At 41.9% G+C, this 27,062-nt stretch overlaps 1 protein-coding gene across 12 annotated transcripts in view; it reads left to right on the forward strand.

Annotated features, from left to right (window-relative positions):
• The first annotated feature begins 15,469 nt into the window (after positions 1 to 15,469).
• The window catches only part of PCNX1 (pecanex 1), an 86,813-nt gene continuing 75,220 nt past the window's right edge, over positions 15,470 to 27,062 (forward strand). For 6 of the 12 annotated variants that reach the window (XR_008973760.1, XM_057421366.1, XM_057421368.1 and 3 more), the window contains exons 1-2: positions 15,471 to 15,817; positions 23,661 to 23,869. Coding sequence is in view for 10 of the 12 variants with exons in the window: in XM_057421366.1 (XP_057277349.1) it covers positions 15,665 to 15,817; positions 23,661 to 23,869 (362 nt within the window). In the remaining 2 variants the exon portion in view is untranslated. Of the gene's footprint in view, positions 15,818 to 23,660; positions 23,870 to 25,604; positions 25,662 to 27,062 lie in introns of those variants that run through there. The other 6 variants (XM_057421369.1, XM_057421371.1, XM_057421372.1 and 3 more) reach the window with 3 other exon arrangements.

Below are 27,062 nucleotides of genomic sequence, written 5' to 3' on the forward strand. Positions count from 1 at the left end.
CTGGAGAGTGGAAATTTGGGCCAAAATCTGGGAGCTTCCAGTAAATTTTACAGGCAGACTTGGCTTTTAAATTTAGTTTGAATTTGGTATGATAATAAATAGCAATGATTACATGACCATTATTACAGGTCACAGTATAACTTAACATGTAACATGAAGCATTCATACACATATAAGCATCCCTGTAAGAAAAATGAAACAAAGAAAGACTTTCAAATGAGACTTCTGCCTACACTTAAAAATATACAGTCAACAGAAATAATGTTTATGTTTGGCTTAGTAATGACTTAACATTTGCATACTGTGTATTATCTCAATCCACAGTTTTGCAAGCATGTGGAACAAAAATCTGACTTATTTAAATAGAGGAACTGAGATTAGTGCAATGCAAATACTCCTACTGAGGTTCAGCAAAGATGCTACAGCAAACCTTTCGCGTTTCTGGAATCTTTATAGGTGCCAGTAGCCTTGATATTCCTTTTCATGTTTCCTGGGAGAAGTGAAGCAGCAGCACAGTCCCCTTCAATGCCACAGCCAGCAGAGGGTGTAGCACTGACTCCAAGTGTTCTGCACTGCCTGACGTACCTCAGCTCCCGTTTGAAGCCTTTTGCCTGAGGAATGACCAAGTCTCCCTTGTTTGTGAGGGCAATGGGGTTTTGTCTGGAATAACAAAAACAAGATGGAAAATGAGGTATTAGCTAGTCCAGGGTTTTGTTTAGGTTTTAAGTTAGTCAAAGCCTTTGGGCCAGTTACCAGGTTGCTTAAGCCACCCTTGAATAGCTTCAGAAACATGATGCAAAAATGAAGAATCCTGCATCTGAACTCAGACTAAAAATGCAAACTTTATTCCTACAACATGCAAATGCAACATCCACTAGATACAAGCATTCATATCCAAATCATAGCTTTATACCTAATTCATAACTCTGCTAAATCTGTCATTACGAAGTTGTGGATGTAAAATAGATAGCCTTTCATTTGGAGTAAAGTAATCCATGTTTTTGAGATTGGGTTGGTTGAGGTTGATTCAGGCTGATGTCTTTTTTCTCTAATTTGTATTTAGTAAATTAACTTACTATTCAGAATAATAAACCTCAATTTAAAATAAGACCAACTAGGTCAGTACAGTAGTAATTGTTCTTTTCCATGCAGTCTTAAGGGAATAGGCAACACTTGCCTGCTGTCTCCTTCTATTTGCAATCACAGTTTAAATCCTTAGCAGAATTAGCTAGAGGAGCCTCTTTCAGAAAATGTGTGGCTGTACTGAAAAATTTTCTGTCTTGATTTTGCCACAGAGTCTACTCTTGCCTGGTGACGAAGTTCGATATTTCATAAGGCAAATGGAAGGGGATTTCCTTGTACTTAAATGGAAATGGGCCTAACTCTGTTTCAATCTTTTAGCTGTGGGCAGAGAGACACATCATGTTTTTTATTACGATGCCATCTCTTGGTATTGGCAGCACCAGATCCATAGACATCAGCCAGAGACATCAACCCACTGAGGAGGCATTTCATGTTACACTATTGCAACCATCTCAAGGAGCCTGCCTTTACACTCTGGAATTAATTTGCATTATCTATTTACTTTTTTTCTTCCCTTTCCTGCACTGGCAGTCCCAATTGCTGGGTTCTGCTCTTGCATGCTGTTAAAGAACTGCACAGTTCAGTGTAAAGCTGAAGCTTTTGTAGAATGAAGCATGATTCATAGTGAGCCTACACAGATCAGTCCCAGACTACAGACCGGTGAGCCTCTTTTGACTCTAAATGGTACCTGAGCAGTTTTCAGAAGATAACATTAAACATAATTAACTTCTGAAGGGTACATCCCTCCTCCTTTCTTATGGTGTGATATTTCCCCTCCAAATTATGCTGCTGAAAGGGCCTGTAGGAATAAGACCTATTAGTGTATGAATGACAAGCTTTCTGCACATATATAAATCGTCTGTATTTGCTGCTGGTAGAATCTGAAATTTCATATCACTGAGTGGGAAGCTGAAAATCTCAGCTTTGATACCAAAAGGTCTCAGGCAAGACTCTACCTACAAGGTTTATGGACAGATAAGTAATAATCAGATATTTCTTTAAGTGATCTTTGACCCCTATATTCAAAACAAGTAAGATACTTGGCTTTACAGGAAGAGCAGGTGTGAAAAAGAGTCACAGGAAAAGGTTTTGCCATTCTCAAGATTCATTTTTTAATCTATTTTTCTGTAACTCGTGTCAAGCTAGCTGGGAACAGGGTAATGATGAACAAGCACTCATAGAATGAGCTACATAATTCACAGCTTTAATACTTGTTAAGCATCCACCTCAAATTCATGCAGCAGAGCCTTTCCATTACTCTACAACAATATTTACTCTTGTTAGACTCCATCGTGCTCCTACGGGAACCTAGGAGGGCAGAAAGCAATAACATAAGCAAGCACCTCCCTGGGAGTGCAGGCAGGTACCCTGTGGGACTGAAACACTGAAGGGAACCCACCATTTTCTAATAAGCTTCATGAAAACCTAGGATGCATTTGCCTATATTATTCTAATGCATATGTAAAATATGTTACAGTAAGACTAATTTGATGGCTACAAAAAGTTCATTTCCCCATTTTCACACAGTTGTCTCATCCTTTCTACTATAGCTTAGCTGCTTCACTGCCAGCAAAGAAATACGCTTCCTTTCTACCCAATTTTAGGATAGCAATTTATGCCTATTTAACCCTAGTAGAAGGTATCCATCAATAACTTGTCAGTACTGTGCCAGAACGTCTTTCCATGAATAATGAAAGGAAAGATTAGCAAACTCCAGAGCAGTCTGGGGAGGAGGATCTCTAACACAGCAGATCTCACTATAGTTAAGTCAGGGGGATGTCACCCATGCTGAAGAGCTGCAGTGTCAGCCCTGGGCAGCCTCTCTCCTTTTTTTGTAGTGACAGGACAAGGGGGAATGGCTTTAAACTGACAGAAGGGAGATTTAGATTGGATATTGGGAAGAAATCCTTCCCTGTGGGGGTGGTGAGGCCCCAGCACAGGTTGCCCAGAGAAGCTGTAGCTGCCCCATCCCTGGCAGTGTTCAAGGCCAGGTTGGATGGGGCTTGGAGCAACCTGGTCTAGTGGAAGGTGACCCTGCCCATGGCAGGGGGCTGGAACTAGATGGGTCTTTAAGGTACCCTTCCAAACCAAACCAGTCTGTGATTCTATGATTGTATGATTCTCAGTCCAGCTCCAGAGACATGAGCCATGACACGACATTTACAGTAACCTTCCTGCACATACTTTTGGTCATTCTTACCAATGAAGGAGAATTGAAATCACCACACCAGCAGGAGCCAGAATTGGCACTTATAGTCTCATCGGTCTCAGTTAACTCCAGATAAACTCCTTGGCTTGATAATGGTAACAATCCTGCCTCCCTGAGGTGGCCTTCAGTGAACACCTGGGGCAGTGGTGCCACTGGGCCGGGCAGCCCACCTCCTTCTTCTCCTCCTTTTCCTCCTTTTTCTCCTCCTCCTTTTCTTTCTCCTCCTCCTCCTCTTCCTCCTCCTCCTCTGCTCTGTGGCTCAAAATGAGGAAATTCTCTCCTGGGCTATTTTGAGTCCTGCTGGAGCCACACACTGCTTCCTCAGGGCTCACAGCTCATTGTTTTTATTCACATAGATGAAACAATTGTAGTCTACATAGGACATATTTGTTTTCCAGTTCCTCAAACCATTATTACCTTTTCCTGTTCCCCTTGAGAAAGTGGACCTCTGACACCCTGCCAGGCTGTTACTGAATTCCCTGCCCGTTTCAGGGTGAAATCATGACAAAGGCAGGCGCTTTGACTGAAAGGGGAAAAAAAGAGTCACAGAAAGAATGTGGAAGAAAACCTTACTCTGAAAAAAAAAAGCAAGTTGCGTAATAGTGAAGGAATGAGGCAGCATGAGTCATCTCCCTCATGAGCACTTCATCTGGTGAGTTCTCACCCATCCAGGAGGGAGTTTGCCAGACCTCACTTACATCCCACAGCCAGTAAACCCAGTCCGGGGTATAGCACTGAAAATAGAGCTGTATCTAGCCAGCTCCTAGCATGTATGAGAAATGGTCTCATTGTTGCCCTCAGTAGAAGCATAAACTCTCTTTACCTGCATTTTATTACAAATTACACCACTGAACCCAGCCTCATCTAGGTCCTTAAGGAGGTTGGAAGATGTAGTCCACAGGCTCCCCTTGGAACACCAAGTTCCTCCCTGGAAGACCCTTTCTCATGGTCCAGACTTCATACTACTCTCAGATTCTTTTCTTCCAGCTTCCCCATCAGAAGAACACCTTTCATCCTCTGAAACTGGGGCTGATTTCAGTTCTTTCCTGTTCAACCTCCAATGCACCTTTTTCAATCTTTTTTGGGACTTACCATGCCACTAAAAATCCTGAGGGTGCTGTAAGAGTGAGAAAAAAAGAAGCACACGCTTTTTGGACATAATCTTGTTTCTATTTTTTAAAAACTCTGCCATAGAGTAATGCAGGTTAATTTATTTTCTCTTAAAGTCTGAATAATTCTTAATGCAAATATAACTGTACATGCACATCTAGGGCTCCTGTTTTTTTCCTCAGCCCTGCTACTGACCCATTCAGAGAATATTGCAGTTTCCAGGTGTGTACCCACACAGACTGACTAACTCTCAGCACACTTCTACCCTTATTTTGGATAGAGAGTGCTAGAAAGAATTACAAAGATCACAAAGACAATGGCTGTTTCTATCTTATCAGTGGGAAGAAGATGAGCTGTTATATGTCAGTAATGAAATGTCTCTTTTTCCTGTAGACTACACAAGGCCACACGCACTGTCTGTGCAAACACCTCCTCCTGAGTTTCCTTGAAGGTCACTCTAGCTAGCTGATTTGATGGATTTTCTGGAGTCATCAATCCTACTCCTACTAAACACTTTTAGTCTAGAGCTGATGTTTTAGAATAATAGAATGGTTTGGGTTGGAAGGGACCTCCAAAGTTCACCTAGTCCAACCCGCTGCCATGGGCAGGGACACCTTCCATTAAACCAGGTTGCTCCCATCCAACCTGGCCTTGGTCACTGCTAAGGATGGGGCAGGGCCCCACCACCCTCATAGTGAAGAATTTCATCCTAATTTCTAATCTAAATCTCCCCTCTGACAGTTTAAAGACATTGCCCCTTGTCCTGTCCCTACATGTCCTTGTAAAAAGTCCGTCTCCAGGTTTTTTATAGGCCCCTTTAGGTACTGGAAGCTGCTCTAAGCTGTCCCTGGAGCCTTGTCTTCTCGAGGCTGAATAAGCACAGCTCTCAGCCTGTCTCCATAGGAGAGGTGCTTCAGCTCTCTGAGCATCTTTGTGAACCTCCTTTGGACTCATTCTAACAGGTCCACATCCCTCTTGTGCTGGGGACTCGAGCTGGACAGAGTACTGTGGGTGGGGTCTCATGAGAGCAGGGTAGAGGGGCAGGATCACCTCCTTCAACCTGCTGGTCACACTCGACAATAGCATCTGACAGAAGTTCCTACCAGGCCTGCCAATCACACAGAAGTCTTTTTGAGAAAGTATGTGTTGTTCAGGTCTGTTGTAAGGAGTAAGACAGAAGGGAGGGAGGCTAGTGAAAAGTTGGATTATTATATGCTCTGAACTGTTTACTTGTAAGACCCGGATCCTACAGACTTTCTGTATTAAAAAGAAGAATCAGGTTGTATGCGGTTTTGCTGACGCCATTTAAAGCTTACAGGAAAGCATTTAGTTGCATTGCTACCAACATAACTGCAAAGCAGCAGTACATACCAGAAATTCAAAATTCAGTCCAAGAGTCTTCGGCCACCTGTGCTTAATTCTGCTGTTACCACAGCAAGACTGTTTTTCACATGATTTGTGTAACACTCAGTATTGAATTAAATCTTGGAAGTACATTTTCTTCTGCAAAATAACTTTTTGTGGTTAAAATGCTGTTTGCAACAAACCCTCCTCTTTTCATGTCATGTCATATGCTGAAACAATGACAAAAAGATAAATCACTCCAAATCTAATTACAGCATCCAAAAAATTTGTAAGAGGCTCACTAATTTGTATAATGCTTACAACACTGTACATAATAGCTATAGGCATATGGTTTACAGCTTTCTGATGCAACCTTCACTGGCATTTCAGGGTTCAATAAGCAGCACAAAGCAGAGTATAAATCTCTCCAAAAGGGTTGCTTGCTCCACCCTTCCTTTGTTTCAAAGTTGTTTCTGACTTTTTTTTTTTTCCTTTAGAGTTATTTTTAATGTTGGATCATTTCTATTGTTTATCACCAGAAAAGTGTTTCCAGGCCATTTTGCCATCATCGCTGTTCTGGGAAGGCCTATGAAAAGGTGAAAGTTACATGTTTCTCTTGCAGATGTGGTCAGAAATATAGGGCTTTCATCAGCATCATACACTTATATCTATTTCCTTTGCTCTCTAACAGTTGTCTCCCTGTTCATTTTCATTGCTTAATCCATCAAAGATTTCCCAAGGGGCTGAATATATCTTTCCATGCTGTGGACTGATAAAGAATGCACCAATGAAATAGATAGACTAATGCTATTAGTATGGACAGTGCTCTGGAGCCAAGAACCTAGCAACTGTGCAAGGCATCCATGCAAGTGGACATGCGCAACACAGATGCCCCTGGATACCTGAAGATCCCCAAGAATCTGCCATGAGGGTTTTACACCCTGCTCCATGATATCAGGCAAAATCCCTCACTCCTGAGCAAAAGGTCAGGAAGGAATTCTGCAAAGGGTTGCTCATAGAGACAGCCTTTCAAAGCATCTCCTGTGGGTTTTTTTTCACAAGAGGGATGGGCCAACAATCAGTGCTTATAGAAAAACCTTTAGGTTGGCTGAGAGTTGGAATTAATCTGCCTGCAATTCTCTGATCTGTGAACTACACTGCTACTTTGCTATTAAGTAAGTATTTGTTCCTGATATGAAGTGGGGAACAAGCTCATTTGATAAATAAGTATAAAGCAATGAATAGACTTAGTTTCAACCCACTGCCTTGTCTCTGAACCAAGAAAAACCTCACTTGTCTAGTACTGACTCTACAAAGCTGTGACAGTCCCTACAGGGGGAACATCACTCTGTTTAACGGATCAGGACCTGGAAGATCTGGGTGCTGGCTTTGTCAATCAATGGTTTATGTGGTGAACCAGAGAAAATCACTCAATTTGCAACAGTTTTAGCATCTGTTCAAAGGAATTAAGGATCCCTCTTTTGCAAGTTACTTTCATTCAGATTTAAAAAAATATATCCAACACATGTGTTAGTATCAGTGCCACTTAACAGATAACACCAAGCTGCACAAAGTTAATCTATTTTTAAACCCACTTTTCTTGGCTGCACATAGTTCCCTACTCAGTTTGGTGCCACTGTGCCCTTGCTGGAGGTAAGGATCATCAGGCTTTATCTGCAGGGATGAAGGCAAAGAATCCTGGCAACAGACATTACGGGCACAAGGATAAATGTAAAAAGTGAAACACAGTCTGATGTACAGACAAGCTGAGGCCTATCAGCTAATGCAGCTGAATGAATATTTGCAGGAAAAACTATGCTGTCTCAAACCTGTGGTGTATCTATACATGTGCATGAACACAGGGCTCTATATCCCTGCATATGTGTTCTCTGTGTTCACAGGGACTGTCTATAGCAAAGAGCTACCTGAAAGTTGGGGCTGCAAGGAGAAGCTGAGCTGAATGTGTGTGTCTCTGTATAGCTATGAGTTTCTTTTACACTAAGAGCTTCCTCCTAAATCAGCTTAACATGAAATGCTGTTTATGGAGGGCAGGTTAAAATCAGTTGCCCATTGAATGGCTGCAACAATTCTATTCAGCCAGCAGGGGAGGGAGAAGATCTTTGTAGCTGCTGTTGTTTTCCTGATGCATAACTATGCCACCTCCAGCTGTCTGCCAAAGACCTTTTCTTTAAAAGCCATATGTCCTCTCTAATAAAGCTCGCATCACACCTCCTTCAGGCTGCTCCCATTCTGCTGTACTTACCCTTGATTTCATTTGGTTCATGCAGTAGTACGGCTGTAGGATGATGGCTTCCTTAAGCTAGTGCTTAGAGAAAATATGGCCCAGAGAAAAAGGAAAGATTATCTGCGACAGCCTGAGTCTGTGCCTCTGTGATTCCTGGAATGTTACTCATTGGGTAGCTCATATGGGTTTTCTTTTTAAAAAGCTCTTTAAAGGGTTGCTGGAAACCAAGTTACTTTAGATCTGCCATAAAGTGGCAGTGTTTAAGGGCACTCCCCCTTTCACATTCTGAAATCTGTCAACTGTACCTTCAGGCACTGCCAATTCAAGTAAATACAAAAATAGTAGTCACAACACCTCAGGGCATGATTTCATCAGATCTTCTACCCTAAGCAGGTCTGACCTGCTCATTATTTATCTGGGAGGCCTCCACAGAACAGAAAGAATACAGGAAGGGGCAGATCTTGCAAGGCAGCTGGAATTTCTTGCCAGTACGAACCATACAACATCACTGGGAATTTAAACCTTCGTTGCTCAAAAAATAGCACTGCTTCTGCTGTGACTGACCTATGTTGGTACTGAAGCAGCGTGTGAACTAGAGATGCTACCTTCCAAAAGGGATGTAAAACTGAGATCCTGAAGTTCTTTTCTCAAATTCAGGTCGTTAACTATGGCCACATTCCATCTCGAGGCAATGAATTACATACTGTTTCCAATAGTCTTGAATGTCAAAATTATTCTTCACACCTCCTACTAAAGCACACAGTCACTGCCATATTCCACTGCAGACAAGGCTGTATTCAGTGAGGAGTCTTACATACACAGTTGGCAAAGGAGTTGAAATCAGACAGAAATATAAAGTTCGTTTTCTGTTTATTCAGAATGAAGCTGAAATCCAAGCAAGATCTAGGGATTGCCAAGGCCTGCATGGCTTCTCAACTCATCTGTCCAAGCAGACCCTTGTACTTGTATGAAATCCAGTCGTGTGAAATTCTGACCTAGATCCCCTACAACATTGTCACCTTGCAATGACACTAGTCAGATTCCCACAGACTCCCACAGTTCCCTGTAGATAAACCAGCTGTCTTAAGACTATTCTCCAACTCCTGCCCACATTTCCTCCTTGAGGGTTCCTAATTTTGGCCTCTTTTCATTACACTGAAATAGGTAGGCATTTTATATTTTTTATAATTCTGCCTCTGCCTATGTACTTTAAACTGAAACATTTTCCTAGACAGGGACTGACCAATTCAAAAGGCCTAACTTTCTTAGAAAAATTGCTAAAAAGAGCCATAAGAGAGAGGAAATCCTTTAAATTGAGAAGATGGTCTTGGGAACGCATTCACTGCTATGGGAGCTTTCTACTTCAGACAAAGAGCTTTAACCGTGAACAAAGATCTTAAACAGGAATCTACCCCAATGGTATCATGAATCATTGTTTGGTAGAAATTTCTTACAGTGAGGCACCACTGTGCTGTACTTTAAAGAATGTGGTATAAATGTTGCTAGAATACTGTCAGCTGGGTGTTTGAATATTCTAATTTTAGCCTTGTTTATTATGTTCCATCTCTATGGTAGTTTCAGACAATTCTTGTACCAGCAATGCTAGCAAATTCCTCTATTTCAGAGAGACCTTGTGGTCACTGGGACATTGATGATGCTTCTGTGTTTGATTTCTGTATGGACACATTCACACAGTTGGGTCCTGTAATATGAAAGCGGATGATGCTTTTAGAAACACTAACCAAACTATCCTTAGGAGGAAAATTAATAGTAATTAATTTGTAAAACTGCAGTCTGTTTCCAGCAATGGGACCATTAAGCCATTCCAATTGATCTTGGCCCACGTAGCTGCCAAAAATGTGCAGAAGAAAGCTGTGTAGAGACAATTTCTAGACAACAAAGAAAAGGAGTGGAATTGAAGATGCTGTTGTTCTAGTGGCAACTTACAGAAGGTTGCTATCAACAAGTGGGTAGGAGTTCTTTCTTCTTAGCTGTCATGGGATTTCTTTGCCTGCATGGATCTATTTTAAACGGCTTTCCCCTTTCAGCACTCCTTAATAATAAGATACTTATGTAAGTGCTCTTCTTGGAAGAGAATCTCACTTTGGTCTGCTTATTTTGTCTTGAGAAAACCACAGGGCTCAGAGAGCACATCAGAAGAGCTTACATACTCAGAAGGTGTAGCTGGCATCTGAGAAACTGCATGGGCAGGATTAATAGGACTGTGAGCTTCATGGTTCAGCTGTTTTCTGATCAGTAATTGTCATCCTCCACCCAGTGAATTGATCTCTTCCTAAGTAGCACTGTGAAGTACTACAGAGAACTGTATTAGTCATAGGGATAGTTGGAAAAAAAAAAACAAAAAACCAAGAAAAAGCAAAACAAAACAACCCCCAAACCTTTATTCCTCTTTCTCAGCTTTTGAGGGCAAGAACTATACTCTCCCAAGCTGAGAGAGAGGGAATGATTTGGCCTGTCCCACAAGCTGCTGGGCAGGGTGTATCCCGAAAGGGCAGGTGGATCCAGGAGCGTGTTTGGTACCAGGGCTGTGATAAAGGTGGTGCGGGGAGCAGCCTGACATGCAGCTGAGGCTGCATCATGTGCTGTGTGCAATGATCCTGCCAGCACAGCAGAGAGAGGTGGTCTCCTACCATGTAACCTTCCTGATGCTAAATCTGTGCCTGAGCTGTATTGAAACTCTAGAGAGCCTGTTAGTTGCTTTTTCTAAAGGTTGTATTTGAGTTGAGAGTAGGGATAATACACAGGACTGAACCTCACAGAGTAATTTCATAGCAATCCCTTAGCATGCAAGGCTGAATCTCATGTGACTTCCCTGCTAGAGAGGGAGTGTAGTCTGTGGAAGGATCTGGCTCTTGTTTAGAAGTTTGTTTAAAAGCTGTGCAAATAGTAGGTAAGCTGTCACCAGGTGCTAACATGGTGGCAACATGTTCTGTGGAGTCCTGCAGTTGCTGAAAGCCACTCGACTGTAATTAAAAGCAAATCTAGCACAACCTCCTGACAGGATTTATAAGAAGATTATCTACCTTACAGTGAAACCAGGCTAACAAATATTATTGTAGAATGAATTTCTACTTTCTATCACCCTTGTAAATAAGCCTACTTCTTAATTCTCATATGAGATAATGAGAGAATAAAACACATTTTTTACCATTTATGACAACATTCTGAACTCAGATAAACTCCTTTTTAACCAGGTTGTAATTACAGGGGAATGTTGTGGGGGAAAAATCAAGACTTAAAATTAGGCAAAGATTCTTAATGCCTAAATAGCAAGTATATATTTTAACTATTGCTTCCTCAGGAAATCAAAAGGTAGGCGCACTTCTCTCCTAGGCTGATAAGTTACACAGAAAATTGACTTTTGTCTTTTTCTTTTCTTCTTGGAGCCAAACCTTCTGCTTTGGACCTTGTATCCAATCCACAATAAGTAGTGTGTCAGCAGGATCCAGAAACTGGGGTTGAAATGCTGCTGTCTCACTATAGATCCTGAGACAAGAAATCAATAGGAATAAGTAAATAAACATTCGTAGTGAGCCACCAAGGCCTAGTTTGTCAATCTTATTCTGAAAACAAACGTATCCAGCATGGAAAGAGAACTGCTAACCCTTGTAATTGTCAAGCGAGTGAATCGGTGCTTTTCTTATTTTCGACTGATGATTGTTTTATTAGCTACTTACTTCATACTGTTGTCATACTGTGACAATTGCGGTAATGAGAAATTACAAGGAAGTAGCAATCATAAGCTTGTTCCTGGACATAATAAATTTCACCCAATATCGGATAAATATTCTTTGAAACTTTCTGTTTAACCCTTGTCCTAAGTTATGTTCTCATAAAGCATAGGAATTCTCTTGATAACCAATTTAGAAATTATAATTTTGGGTATCACACAAAAGATGCCTGAAGGGAAAGTGAAAAACTTCATTCCCATGAATGAGAAGAGAGACTAAAGTTCTACTAATGGTGCAAAGTATGCCGCAATAATATTCTTAGAAATGGCAACATATTGAAGTATTTTTTTGCAGGCTTCAGTGTTTTGTTACCTTTTTGATGAACTTCATGTTCTTCTGATATCACATGTTAAAAGTGTGCTCATAAGGCTTGTCAGGAAACTGTGATTAGTTTATCCGAATATTTAGTAAAACCTATGTTCTACTGTGTACCACATATAGCACTACCCTGATTTTGCAAATGCCTTTTCAATCCACTGGAGTGTGGCATAAAGTAAAGAAAGATGTTGCTGTATATGATTACAAGATCGTTCTTAGCCATGTCCAAGTAAAACAGCCATATCTTTAATATTATCCATACCTAAGATGGCCAATAATATTAATTTGCCACAAGAGTTTCCCCAATAGCCTGCAGTGGTAAGGAAGACACTTGACTGTGCAATTATATAAAGAATGTGTGGAAAAACTCAATTTAAGTATTGGCTGGCTGAAATAACAGTTACAGTTTCAAGCTGGTCTCTTCCTGTGTAGCACTGACTTCTTTGCCTTAGTCTGGCATTACAAAATTACACGAGACATGCTGGTGGAAATAGGTTGATCTCCAATCTTGTGATTCAATGCCCACTCTCTTAAATATTTTATCTCAAGTTGTTCACTCTTCACCGATGTTATGCTCTATTTCTCCTAGAGCACACTCTTTTCCTGTACAGACAGTAACACCCATCCTAAAGAAGTACTGTAAGGCAAAAATGGAGTGCAGAAGATAAGCTAGTTACTTGCTGCATTGCACAGGTTCAATGCATAAATTGAGTCTATTGTTCTTGTTTTCCATCCAGATACGTTTGTGTCCCTTAAAAGCTAATAATAGGTTTTTTTTTTCTTTGTTAATAATGCCTATGACTGGGCTTATTATCAATTTTGCCTTCAGGTGCAGATGGATTCCAATAATATTGTTTCCTAGTTTTGTGTCATTTAAATAGCTAAGCAATGAAATTTAATTATCCTCCCAAGCGCATGATATTCTTTCACTTACTCTGCTGGATGCAGACCAGAAAATCCCATGATGAAGTGCTCTTGTGCTAACTGTACCAAAGTAGGTTATTGTAATATTCATGCTTTGTTTCTTTGGTTTCATTTTTGCTTTAACACACACCCACACCCCTCCAAACCTCTGTCACTTGGTAGCTGGTCTGATGAATTCTAGAAGTGAGGCTGGGGAAGTAACCATATAAGCCTCCACAGCATCCAGTCTCTCACACAGGGGTACTGTTTAATGAGAATCATTACTATGAGGCTGAGGCTAATCTGCCCAGATTTAATCAATGGCTCCTAAACAGAAACATAAAGGTTTTTAAAGCGTTTACTGCAGCCTTCAGACACATTATTAATGAATGTTATCCCTCTTGCCTCCTTTTTGTGGAGAAGTGAACGGCTTTTATGTAACATTCATAAAACAGCTGATGGAAGAAAGCATGCTTCATAATCCTCATCATTACAGTATCACAGTATATTTACAGATAACACATCCAAAACACTTAATCTTTTGACAGCTGTATTTGTAATTTTAGCTTTTAATGGTATTTTGGCAAATAATGTAGTTGAAACAGGCTTCATAGTTTCATTTTTTTTCTGAGCCTACTGTAACTGGTGAGGTTTGTCATGCTTGGCTTTATCCCTAAAGGATAAAGGGAATGCCCTTCTCCATCCATGCAAATCCTCTGCAGGTTTTCTGTTGTTTTTTATCCCCTCTTCTTTCCCTTCGCCCTCTTTTTTTTTTTTTTTCCTTTCATATCTCAATCTTGTTTGACAGAGTGAAAAAAGGCTCCTCTGCAAAATACTGTTCGCAGTCTTGTGTTTCCAAATGTACTATCTGCAACACTAAAGCTAAAAACAGTTTATTTGTTTATACTGGGGAGAGAGAGCCACCATGGCCGGGTTTTGTGTCCATCCCTTCTCCCTACTTTCCCACTGGGGAAACAAAAAACAGATCATCTACATCTGCTTTGAGTCAGTCACTTCTGACTTCTGGTTTTCCAAAAATAGCCAAATGCTGCCATTGGTTCGCTGTCAGGGAGAAAAACACTGGAGACTGTGGCATGAATGCAGCCTCTTGAAAACACCAGCCCAAATGCATGCTTCTCATGAGTCATGACTGAGTGCTTGGGTTGCTTCATTCCTGCAGTATCTCTGCAGCAGAGACCCAGAAGGTGCTGTTGCCCCGTCTCATATCTGCTGGAATGGCACAGTAAGTTGTTTTCAGGACAGAACCCGTGTGGGATCCTTCTGCCACCATGGCAACAGCATCATCACATACCCTCAAAGCTCATTCTTCCCAAATATGACTGGAGAAGGTAATTTCGTGAGGGATCCTCAGTGTTACTCATCCATAGGTTTTGAAGGATGAAACCTTCCCCTTTTCTCCTGCTTGAGAGCACTCTGAAAACTCCTTCCCTAATCTGTCCCTTTCTATCTCAATGTGTGACTTTTGGGATGTGCTTATTTAATGGGAAAGCTTGAAAAGTCTGGACTTGGTGAACTACTGACCTGTAAAAACAGGTGGATGGGGAAGCTGAGACTTCACTTTGTGAAAAGCTTGTGGTGTACCCATGGCCTGCTGTGTCGTGTTCTCCTTCCTAATACACCTGTGGGATTCTGGCTTTGTATGTGCAGAAACAACAAACCAAACCCTCTAGTGGGGACAGATCCGTAAAGGTTTTGGTAAAATATGTGACAGTAAAAGGGAGGACTCTTTACCCCAGTAACAAGAGACACTACAAGAGACAATGGCCTCAAGCTGTGCCAGGGGAGGTTTAGACTGGGTGTTAGGAAAAATGTCCTCTCTGAAAGGGTGGTCAGGCACTGGAACAGGCTACCCAGGGCAGTGGTGGAATCACCGTCCCCGTGAGCGTTCAAAAACCATGTAGGTGAGGCCCTCGAGTGACATGGTTTAGTGGTGGACTTGGCAGTGCTGGGGTAAAGGTTGGACTTGATGATCTTAAAAGTCTTCTCCAGCCTAGCTGATTCTATGATTCTATGGCTCTGGAAACAGTGAGGTTGATATTTTGATTTAATTTTAAATAACTAAAGTATACAATGGGACTATGGCCCCTGCCACCATGCCTCACCAGGAAGGAGAACCTCAGAGAGGTCAAAGAAACCCCCTGTGTGACACTTGTTTCTCCCTACGTTTTCCCGAGCACCTGACAAGGCGTGCAGCCCGGGAGCCACCCTGGCCAGGCCGCAGGCGTGAACCCGCCACCCCGTGTTCCCGTGCTCCGGGCAGCCCCGGCCCGCCGACCACCCCGCAGGCGGCCCGGATCCCTCAGGGTGACCCCGGCGGCGGCACCAGGCGGGCGCTCCGCCAGGGGGCGCTGCGGCGGCCGTGCCCCTCTCGGCGGCGTGCTCCCGCGCAGGTGCAGTCGCTGTCGTGCCCGCGCCCGTGCCCGCCCCCGCCGCGTGGTCCCTCCCCGGCGGCAGCGCGCGGGGCGGGCGTCCCTTGCCGCAAGGGCTGCCGGTCTATCGGCGGCGCGGGGGCGGGCGGCCGGCCCGGGGCCCGGACATAAGATGGCGGCGGCGTTGCTGGGGAGGCGGTGGCGGTGTTTGCGGCCGTGCGGGCTGTCGCGGAGCGCGGGCGGTGCGCGGCTCTGCCCGGGCTCTCAGGGCGGATAGAGCCGGGGGCCGGCTCGGCGGAGCGGGGCCGCCATGGGCTCCCAGGTGCTGCAGATCCTGCGCCAGGGCGTGTGGGCGGCGCTGAGCGGCGGCTGGTACCAGGACCCGCACCAGGGCGCTGGGGTCAACGCGCTGCACCTCTACCTGTGGCTCTTCTTGCTCGGCTTCCCCTTCACCCTCTACATGGTGAGCGCAGGCAGCCGTCCCTGGGGCAGCGGTGTCGGCCTGGCTCGCGGGGCGGGCGGGCCTTACGGGGGGGCAGCGCGCCTCGGCGGCAGCGGGGAAGCTCGGGGAGTGGGGGGGGTGGAGGAGCGGGAAGGGCAGCGGGGCCGTCGCTCGCGCGCCCCCTGCTCGCGGCGCTGCCGCCGCCCAGAGCGGGGCCGCCCCGGGGCCCGGGTGCCTGTCGTTTGCTCCGGCCCGCGCCCGCCGCGGTGCCGGGTGTCCCGCGGCGGGACCGGCGGCCGCAATCGAGGCGGGTCCTCGGAATACGCCCGAGGCTGCGGCGTTTCGGAAGCGCGGACGTGTTACCGGGAAGATGTGGGTGGGTGCTAGCGGGGCCCGTCGGGAGCGGTGTGGCTTCGATCCCTGGCACTTGGCCTTCGTTTTTTTGTTTGTTTTTTTTTTGTTTGTTTTTTTTTACTTCCTTAAAAATCGGGCATAACTCTACTGGCTTCCACAGCAGGTCTGCTGGTAGTCCAGAAAAAAAGCACAGCGTCTGTAGCAGCTGGTGAATCCAGCCAATATTTCTGGCTGGCAGCTTTATCCCTTTCTCTTCTGGCTTATGAGACTGGTGAAGCTATGTGTTTCAGGGTCCATAATCGGGAAGTTTATTTGGCTATAGTGTAGTGTGCTGGCTGGCAGCATTTTGGACTCGGTGTTACTGATAAGATGCTACTTTAGCTTTTTTGCTTGTGTCCACACTTCAGTGTACTTTATTTGGGAGAATTCCTGTTGAACTCATGTTTGTATCGGGCACTTAAGTCAAAGCTGTTGGAATACTAACCTTTAAACCTAGAAACTTTTTTTTGGCATTTGGACTTGGAAACAAATATAGGACAGGTATGATCAGTAATGGGAGGAAAGGGTAGCTTCCTGTTGGCTGATGCTTTTTCTTTTGTGTGTAATTTACGAAATACTAATATTTCACTTCAGATTTCTCAATAGAAAGGTGTGAGCCTGTTAGGTGTGGCCAGTTTTGAGCACATGAGATAGAATGTAACTTGCAAGTCTGCCAGGTTCAGCTCTGTGTCAAAGTAGAAACTGCCTTGTGGAAAAAATGTGAGCTAGTGAATGAAACCTTGGAGGAAAAGCTGTATGTGAGTATAGTTGCTATAGCTGAGTATAGAGATGGAGACCTCTGGGGTCAGGCATTTGCTTTGTTAAAAAGCAAGTTGTAAGACTGCAGTACGAAACACTTCGGACTAAGAAATAGCTCATGTGGAAGAGGAGGTTTCAGCCCTGTATAGTTGGGTTTTAATTCATATTATCATGTCTTGGAAAAGGTAGCTCCAAGGCTTTTTGTTTGAGAACTTCAGACTGCTGGCAAGGAAACAGCAGGCTGAGACAAACTGCTTTTAAAACCAAAGTTAATGTGACAACAGCTAGGTAAAACTTTCAGGTAGGCAGATCCTCTGTATAAAAACTGTGAATCTCTATCTGTTCAGCATTCCTTTTGGTCTCAAGTGTAGGGTTTTTTTTTCCTTTTCAGAAGTATTGCTCTTTTGCTTTGACAGTCTGTTTAATTAGTAGTGCCTTGCTGAGAGAGCTGTTCAGAAAGGTGTGGTGAGCTATATCCTGCATGCTCAGGAGACTTCTGAAGGGGGCTGATCTGTACTGTACATAGGTCTTTTCACAACTGATAAATCTGGACTAGCATTTGAGTCTCTTGCTCCTCTTAAAGTGACAGTTAGGCTTCAGTTGGCCATACTGTGGGGTGGTAAACTTAAGTGTTGCTTTTTCCCTTTTCCTGTGCAAAGGGAAAAAGACAGGTAGAAGCAGACTGATCTGGGTTTTGTGGAGATCAGAGAAGTTAAATTCTCTTGCTTCATAGCTCTGGACAAGTTAAAGATGCAACAACAAGTGCCAACTTCCCTGAGAATAAGTAGGGAGGTTAGTCACAAGTTGAAGCAGATTGAATCATATTTGGCCGTTTTCCCTCTTTCCACCCTCTGCAGTTGAAGTGTTGTCTAGACATAAACTAAACAGGCAGAACTGTGATGGTCATCTTAGCTCTTTAGCATCTCTTAAGCTCTTTCAGAATGAAAAGCAATAAAAGTTGCATTGCTGTAGGACATACATAAATAAACAGAACTTGCCTAAAAAGTCTTAGGTAACCATAATCTGAATTCAGAGTGTGGCTCACTGGTGTGTAGGAGGGAGTTTCTAAGCTAGCTTCAGATGCTAGCTAGCTGGCAGACAACCCTGTGTGTTTAAAAAACAAGGTGTATATAGAAAGACTTAGAATGCTGGCAGGTTTTATATTACTTATACAACTTCCTCACATAAGGAATTCCAAGAGCACAGTGTTACTTTGATGCATTGGGGCAGCAAAAGATCCCCTAAGAACTAGAGGCTGAGTGCGTTTTACAGTAAGCTAATAACATTTTTGCAAATGTTGTTTAACCCCCAGCAGGAATGGAACACTTAATCTCTTTTGAGTATGGTAATTCACATGCATTTATTGCTTAAAGACTTAGTTTATTGCACCCAACCTTGCTGATCTTTAATTTGTGCATTCCTTCTATTTATCCTTTATTTTCAGAATGGAATCTGGTAGTAGTTGTGGTCAGCAAGTGATGCCATAAATCTGTGTGTTTCTTTGCATGTGTATACCAGTGCTTTTTAAGGTTGATGTGTTTAATGCATGATGCAAACCAACCAAAGAAATTAGCAGTAGAATTCAGCTAGTGTTTCTTCCTTAGTCCCTCATCTGCCTTCTGAGCACATGGAAGTGAGGTCTGTACCCTGTGTGAAGGGCAGACATATGCATAAATGTATCTGTATTGCAGATTCAGATACTTTTCTTCTCGTGTGTTTTGTTTGTTTTTTTTTTTCTCATACACTTAATCTGCCCTTGTGGGAAAATTGGCAAAAAAGAAAGGGTAATGAAGGAATTGGTGTAGAGGAAGAGAAATAGCTGCTTGAATGAAGCTGCTTGAGTCTGTACCCTTGGTTCTGTGGCTTGGCAGCATGTGTACAAAAATACTGTTTTCTAGACTAGTTAAATCTATCCTGTTTGAATATCTGCATTCAGTAACAGATTAAACTGTGCATGTTGTAAGAGCTCATCCCTGTTTTTACGCTAGTCTGAAACTCGGGAAAAGAAAACGTGCTACAATATGGGGAAACTCTACAACTAGGTTGTAAAACATAGTGGTAGAGTTGGAAAAAAAATGCCCTGAATGCAGAGGCCTGTGTTAAGCATCAGTGCTGCAAGGGGGAGGGGAAGAAAGACTGCCAAAGCGCTTCCCCTAGTCGGAATGCTGTTTCAGCCCCACCACGTGCACAGGAGGGGGTGAAGTCTTGGCACCGGTACTTTGGGAACTTTGCCAGTGACTAGAGAGGAGCCAGGGACTGTACCTTGCTTGGGGTTATGGGCTTGTATGTATCTACAGAACTTGTCTGTCAAAGTCAAGCTCATTTAGGCAACAGTTCACTTAATAGGCATTTGATTTCCTGACTTGTGTACATGGTTGCACAAATAGGTCATATAAATGTAGCTTCATGTGAAAGTCTCTTTCCAGTGAAGTTTCTGAAATAGGTGCTGTTTCTTAAACACTTAGATTAAGTTGGATATGTAATGAGAATCCTTGGTACACTTTAAGGTTTCAGTCGAGAACTAGATAACTTGTAACTGAATGTGCTTCTGATAACAGCAGTTCTTCAGGGCTCTGACTGTTCACAAACAAAGAAATGGTGACAAATGCCATCTGCTGATTCTTGATCTTTCCTCTTTACCAGTATGAATGTTCCTAAAAAATACTGGTCTCAGAATGCTTGAACTTGAAAGTATTTTAGAAGACAACTGTTGCTGTTTAATGAATGTTTGATTAATATCACTTTTATGTAAGGACTTGCAATCTTATTTTGATTGGGAGACTTTCCTATGAATGTTTTCAGCAGGTAACACCTAAACATCTCTCTTTATGAAAACAATCTGGAAACCTCATTGTATGTGCAGTGTCTAGCTAAAGCTAGCTGTGATTAGGCAAGACCCATATAGCCCTTGTTTTTTCATAAGTATGTAGCACAGCCTGTGATCAATGAAATTCCTTGTGGTTTCTGGCACTTATATATTTGAAATGTTGAATCAAGATACAGTGACCTTTGAAGTTCAAATGGGAATATCTTAGCCCTGTAACTAGTGGTCTGAGGTTCCTTTTCTGTTCCAGGTTGACCACTGTAATCTAGGAGTGCTTAAAGCATTTTTCTACCCAGTCTTTCACAAAAGGTGTGTTGTGATACAATTGAGCTGAACAGCAGCCAGCAGCTTTCAGAAGAAACAGTCCCACTTCCCAGCTGTGCATTCTTACTTTTGTCCATGTGTATAGTGTGGTTTTCATAAATTGTCTTGAAAGTTTTAAATTGGGAAAGTAACTCCTGAGGGGAAAGGTGGTAGAAAAATCAGTATCCTTCCCCTCTATCTTTGAGAGTACTGATTAACTTTGCTTAGAGAAATAGTTCCAGCTATGAGTTTATCTAATGATTGGGTTTGTTCAGCCATTAGATGACTGAAGTTTTCAGCAGAGTGTAATTAAAGCAGGCAGTTTTTGTGTGGTCATGTCTAGCTCTTTTTTTCTCTCCTGTAAGAGCTTTAGTTACGACTTTTGCTGTTCAAGTGTGTGTTTTCCTTTGGTGCTAATGGAAGTGGCTAGATAAGTGCAGTAAAATGGGATGTTCTCTGAAATGCTGTTGCAGCTACAGACTTGTAGCCAGCTGGTGTCTGCTAACAAGCTCTAACCTGAGGTTTTTTTAGTCTGTTGTGCCTAATAAACATGCTTTGCTACTTGTGGAAAGAACTAAAATGAGATGTAGTTGCAGATCTGTAGGATTTAGGTTTGTATTACAATTGTGAAGATGGTATTGTATAGGATACTCAGTTATGCTGGTGAGAACCTGTCCCTCAAATGTGGCAAAATGTCAGGCACAGTTTAAAATGCTGATCTCGCATTAACTTGTCTTTGCTTGTAGAGAGAAGACCCTAAGTGGAAGTTGAATGCTTTCAATTTTGGCAAAGAAAAATAGAGAAGGCACAAGTGCTTTAGGTTAGGTTGCAGTAACTCTTCCTTTTGAGACTGGAATGCAGATGAATTGCTGGTACCATGAGTAGCACATGATCAGATGGCAGAGTATGGTGGATGTGCGAAGATTTCTTCTATTCCCAGAGTATATACCCTCTCCAGAGAGGAGTTGAAGAATGAAAAGTAGCAAGTTATCTTGTTTTTAGCCTTTTGCAATCCTGTGAAAACAGGATGTGAGGAAAAAGCAAGCTTTAATTCTTTATTGGGTTTGCTACAAGTGTTTTGCTGCCTTCCTCAGTTTTTCTCAAAGCTTTACTTTGCAGAACAGGATGTGTAGATTTTGGATTCCACAAAATAAACTGGATATGTTGTGTGACCTCAGTGCTGATGGAGTAGAGGGGAGAAATTGAAGAGCTGTCAAAATGGAAAAGTATGGGCACATCTTCTATAGACTAAGTTTAGCTTTAGTCATCTGATGTCAAGCCGACTCTTCTGATAATGGCTTCTGAACACAGGTACTTGTAAAGGAGAGGATAGTTGAAGTTGTATTTGTGATCAGGTAGACTGCTTAGTGCATATAGGAAGCTTATACTTCTTTTCCAAAGGTAACAAGCCTGCCCTTGTCTGCAGGGAGCTAGCTGTCTCTGAACTTCTTGGAAGTGAAAAACCTGCATTTCTTGAGGAAGCTCTTAGTGTTTCTGCAGGGATTGTATTGATGCCATAAGCATCATTGTGGCTCCTGATAGCTTACTGATGCTGTTTTTGAAAAACTTTGTTTCCTCTTTAACCTCTTGAGGTAGTGCTTGGTAAGTGAATCTCTCTGTCCACTAAGGTCTTGTCCAGCTTGGCATGGAAATTTTAAGTTGGCACACCTCAGCTTAGTTTGACTTTCCTGCTTCGGGTGTTATGTTAGGTGTGGACTTCACTTCCTTTGGAGGAAAAGGTAGGTTAAACTTGACCTACTTAACAAAAGGATTCTAATAAGTAACTGCCTTCTGATAGATTCCAGACTCAATTATTTATGCTTGTTTGGCTTTAGAAATGTCATATTGATTATTTGTTTTTGCTTACTGTCAAAAAGTGAGCAGCCGGTTTAAGGATTTGGTTTGTTCTGCAGCCAGCTGTCAATATTTAGAAATGGTTATTCTTGTATCCCCTTTATTAGTATGATATTTTGTTATTTGGAGATCTCTTCAAACAAAGTTTTTGCTAAACTTGCAGCTTAAATTGTATGAAGAGCACTGCCATTCCTTCTGGGACTAATAAGGCTCTTAAATACAGAAATATTAATGTTGTAATCAGATCTTTTTTTTTAAATGGCTAAAACTAGCTTTAGGTGCGGAATAGCAAGGGCTCTGTCTTATTCTCCAATCATATTCCTTTTATGATTCTGCAAGTTGTGCTTGGGGCTTTAATTGCCATGAAAACTCTGCTCTTGCAATGGTCTGTCTAGAGAGGGAGACAAGGTGTATGAAACAAGCTGACATTCTCCTTAGGCTAGGAGGTCTAAAAAGACATCTCATTTATTCTTGCTTACTAAATTAATGTTCATGCTAGGTAACAAATGCTGTTCAATTCTGATTGCTGTATGCCTGTGTGTATATGCATAAACTTACAGCTGTTAGAATTTTATATCAAACTACACCATCAGTAACAACACAACAAAATATGAAGAGGCTCCTGTTCCTTTTGGTAGGAAAATGGTCTGTTTGTGGATGAAGACTAAGAGTTAATACCTATCTCATTGTTTCGTGACAGCGTAGGGAAATGGCGTATTATAAGTATGAATAAAGGTGAATTAGAGGGGTGAAGGACTTGAAGTGAAATCCGAAGTTTAACTAGTACTGTGAACGCTTCTAAGTAGATATTATTCCACACTTAATATCTGTTGGTCAAGCAATTGATCTATAAAAACCTTATGGGCCTTGGCAAAAGTTGCATGAGAAATCTTGACTGAATGAAATTTCAAAAGTTGAATTTGGGACTGAGGTTTTTCACGTGGCTTCTGGCCACCTTTAACATAGCTGAAAAACTGTCTTCAGAACATCTTCATTGGCTGCCTTTCCATGGGCCTGTAATAGTCTAGCACAAAGAATCTTTGAGGTGTGTGGTCTTGCAGGTTATTGTGGACTGCTGCTCAAATGTGTGAGCCACAGATGTAAGCAGCCTTTTTTTTTTGTATGCAAGTAGACTACATCTTGGCTTTTGTGACCGATCAGTGTTTTGTCATGCAATGTTTTGTCATGTTGGAAGCTGACAAGCTAAGTCAAAACAGATTCTGTGTTGGGTACTTGAACAGATTTTCTCCTGTGCACCATGCTGTCAAACTTGCGTGGGTTTTTCAAAAATGGACTTGGTGCTGTGGACTAGCCCTGAAATAAGGTCATACCCTGTGCTTGGTTTAGTTTTCAAATTGCTTAAAATCTTCCCCTTTTTTTTATTCATAACAAGATTTTGTGTCAAGCCTAGTATTTTTTTACTAGTTGTTACCTCTAGGTTTCCTCGTCTATTATATTCCAATAGCCTAGAAAAATAGAAAAAGAGTTGAATTGGGTTCTCCAATGATACGTCTACTTAGCATGCTGCTTTGGTGCATTTTTAGTCCAATTGTTCCTTTTTTTTTCTGTATTACTGGACTTCTATTAATCTCCACACAGTTTGACTGTAGGGAGTGTGTGTTTAAACCTTCATTTTTTTTTAGTAAGTTCAGTATTTTCTGTGTGGCTTAATGTATTTTCATGGACATTTGACCTTGTGTTCATTAATTGTTTCTTACTCTCTTTTGAAAGGCTCTTCCTTCTTCCATGATGATAGTAGCTGTCTACTGCCCGGTGATAGCAGCTCTCTTTATTGTTTTGAAGATGGTGAATTACCGTTTGCACAGGGCACTGGATGAGGGAGAAATTGTTGAGAGGAATGCCAGTGAGCATATGGACAGAGGAGCAAAAACAGAACAAAGCAGTGTTTCAGCCAAGAGGAAAGACAGCAATGGGCCCAGGTAAGATGTCAGCTGATGTTGGTATACTGCTTCAAATGATAAACAGTCCTGTCTTCGTCATATGTGTCACTGGAGTGGTGGTTGAAATGAATACTGAGGAATGTAGATGTAGACCTCTGTAGTTCTGAAAGACTTTAAGTCTGGTCTTTAAGAGCAGAGTTATTTATGTATTAGGTTTGAAATGATGAATTCATGCTAATTTCCTGGTTCCTCCTCCAGAGGAGTTCCAGAACAATATTGAAAATGCTGGAAGCGCTGAAACAATAGCATGGAAAATGTGTGCTGATTAGGTCACTAAATACTTAATGAACACAACCAGTACAAGTAATCTTATTTCAGCAGTAGACTTAAACTCTAGCTGTTGGAGACCACATGCTACATGCTGAATGAGTATTGTATCACTAAAAGGAATGTCTGATCAGGTCTTGGTTTGCTTAGCTTTGCAAAAGCAGGAGTCAGATACAATGCTTGACACCACCCATAGCCTTAGTTCAGGGGAATACTGTCCTGTGAATTTGGAAATTCTGGAACTGCTCAGCTCAGTAATGACGATGACAGTTCTGAAGTATTGTCAATAGGAGGTGATTCCTTTCCGCAAATGTTTGTTGTCACCAGCATAAAGTCCAGAGCGTTTTTTTTTCTCCTCTGACCAGGCTTTTTGGAGAAAGAAGTGCAAAGGATGACTCATCAGCAAGGCTAGCCTAACCAGTCTGATCAGACTATGGATATGTTACAAGCTCTATTATCAAAGTCTCTGCCTGACTCCAGATAATTGGGGTGATCTTAAGAGTTAGACTGCATGAAACAAGTCAGCCTCGAATTCTTAGCTTTTAAAGACAGCCTTTCTGTTGTCTGTGAGTTTCTGGTGGTAGTAGTAGCCAGAGTGAGGCAGTTAGAATGCTGTCCTGACTTGGAAAAGGTTGTATGTATATTTAAAAAATCAAAAGGAAAAAAAAGAGGAATGTACAATAAGGAAATGCAGCTGAAAGAAGCCTCTTAAGTCTGTTTATCAGAATGCTTAAAGAAAGGAAGTGTTAAAGTGATGCTCTTTAAATTGCTCAGCCTAGTGCTTCACTGTGCATATGGGATAGCTTCTCATGAGATGCGTCTTAAGCTCCCTGTGTTCTCTCAGCTTGGGTACTGTTGGCAAAATTCCCTAGTGTCTAGTATTCCTTTAAAGTTGCTATATAGTAACTTCTTGTATCAATCTTTTATAACCTGCTCCTTTTTCCGTGTTGTGCTCGGTAACTGAACCTGCTGACTTTAATTATGACTCCATTTAGATCACCATATACCTTACTAAAACCAATGAGCTATTTTGGCAGAATGCTTGCCTAAATGTATATTAATGCTTATTCTGCATTGTAAAACTCATGAAAGTAACCTAGTGGTCTGTTCTGTTTCAATGCAACCTTGCTAATGCATGTTTCAGGTGTGATCCTTGGATATGTTGTGGTCAGGTTTGTTTTTTTGGTGTGTTTTTTTTTTAAGCCATGTAGCTTTTGCTTCCAAAATGGTAGCCAAGACTTAACAAGGGACTTTTTACTACTAGTACTGTGAACTACTTCTTGATGTTTCAGAAGTTCCGTTTTGCTTTACGGAGCAGTTGACATGGGACAAGTTACTACATTATAAGCATTTGTGAGCTCAGAAGTAGAGGTTAGTTTGATGCTGTGTGTCCTGCTTGCCAACTAAGTTTCATTAACTTTTATATGATCCTTGTTCCCACTTTCAGGTCTCTTAACTAGAACTGGGAACAAGGTCAATGCAGAAATTACGGAGTTACTTTTTGGTAAGTGGGATGTACAGTATATACTAATCCTTGCCTGGAAGCTTACAAGGACTCTGGGATAACATTCAGACCAGTAGAGGGGATGCAGAGTGAGTGTTTAATATTGAGCTGTTACCTTCTTAGTAAGTTCAATCGAAATGCTAGCAACAAAAACCACTGTCTCAGAAGAAAGTGCATATGTAGGTTTTTTTTTTCTCCTTAAACTCTGTTCCCATAGCATAAAATGGATATAGGGGAGCTCCAAGGAGATGTGTTACCTTTAAATATTTACATGATCAGAATATTATTTTTGGTAGCTTAGGCTACAGCATATGATATTAAATATATATATAGTGTGGTGTGAAAAGCTGTCCTAGAATTTTCATCCCACCATGTGTACCCTCCCTGAGACCACTTTGGGTATGAGTATTAGTATTTTTTAAAGGAATAAGCAGTAGTCTGGTTTCTGTTCAGTAGTTGTTCAGGATACTGTTTAGCTTCAGGGAACTGATCTTCTTTCTTCCTGAAGATGCTTATCAGCAAAATGGTGCTTTCATGTATTTTACATACTGTCATTTGTGTAGGTTTACATGAGCTACTCATTTATCTTTGGTTTGCATTGATTTGTGAATAGGAGCAAACTCAAGGTTTTTAATTGTTTATAGGAGTTTGGCATGCTTCAGTGAAGAAAAGCCTGCTGATCCTTAAGAAATGGATTATTTATATTTTTTTCCTCATCTTCTGTTATAAAGCTAAAATTCTCTAGTTCATGTTTTTGAAAGAAGCTAGTCTTAATTTTGAGATGGGAATGCGAATTGTCTTCTGTAGCTTCTAGTGCAGTGGCTGCTTTCATACTTAAGGGAATGATGTTAGTAATGCCTCTGTGAGGTTTCATGAAAACAAGTCGTGGGGATACAGGCTCCTGATCACATGCAAGAAGCAGAAGGAATAGTGCAAGTGTCATCTTTGGGTATCAGTGGACATGCTTAGATACCTGAACTCAGTTTTGCTTTTGGGGATATGAATATGGCTTCTTACTTTGAACCATAGTAGTCACTGATGCAAGAATTATAAAGCATTAACCTGGTGAGACTGCTATTCCCAGTCTCCATCAGCATGGGCGAACTATAATCATGATGCTACATGAATTTCATGTGTGCTTCTAGAAAATAAAGCTACCAGCTGAAGAATATTGTATCTTTGAGTTATGTACAATCTACTGCTAAAAAGTAATCTCTACAATTCTTGCCCTACTTTTTTGCTGTTTCTTCTTGCAGTTTTCTGTGACTGGCAGACCTGTTCTTGAGCTTGAAGTTGTTTTGCTCTTTTGACTGTGTAATCAGTGATTCAAGCTTTAAAGAAAACTTCTCTTAGTACTTGTAGCTGTCAGTCTGGCATTTGCAGTACATGCTGTGGTCCTTC

Source organism: Pezoporus wallicus, unplaced genomic scaffold (genome assembly GCF_028554395.1).
Source record: "Pezoporus wallicus isolate ANWC-B61680 ecotype Strahan unplaced genomic scaffold, APGP_CSIRO_Pwel_v1 contig_2144, whole genome shotgun sequence".
NCBI classification, from domain to species: domain Eukaryota; kingdom Metazoa; phylum Chordata; class Aves; order Psittaciformes; family Psittacidae; genus Pezoporus; species Pezoporus wallicus.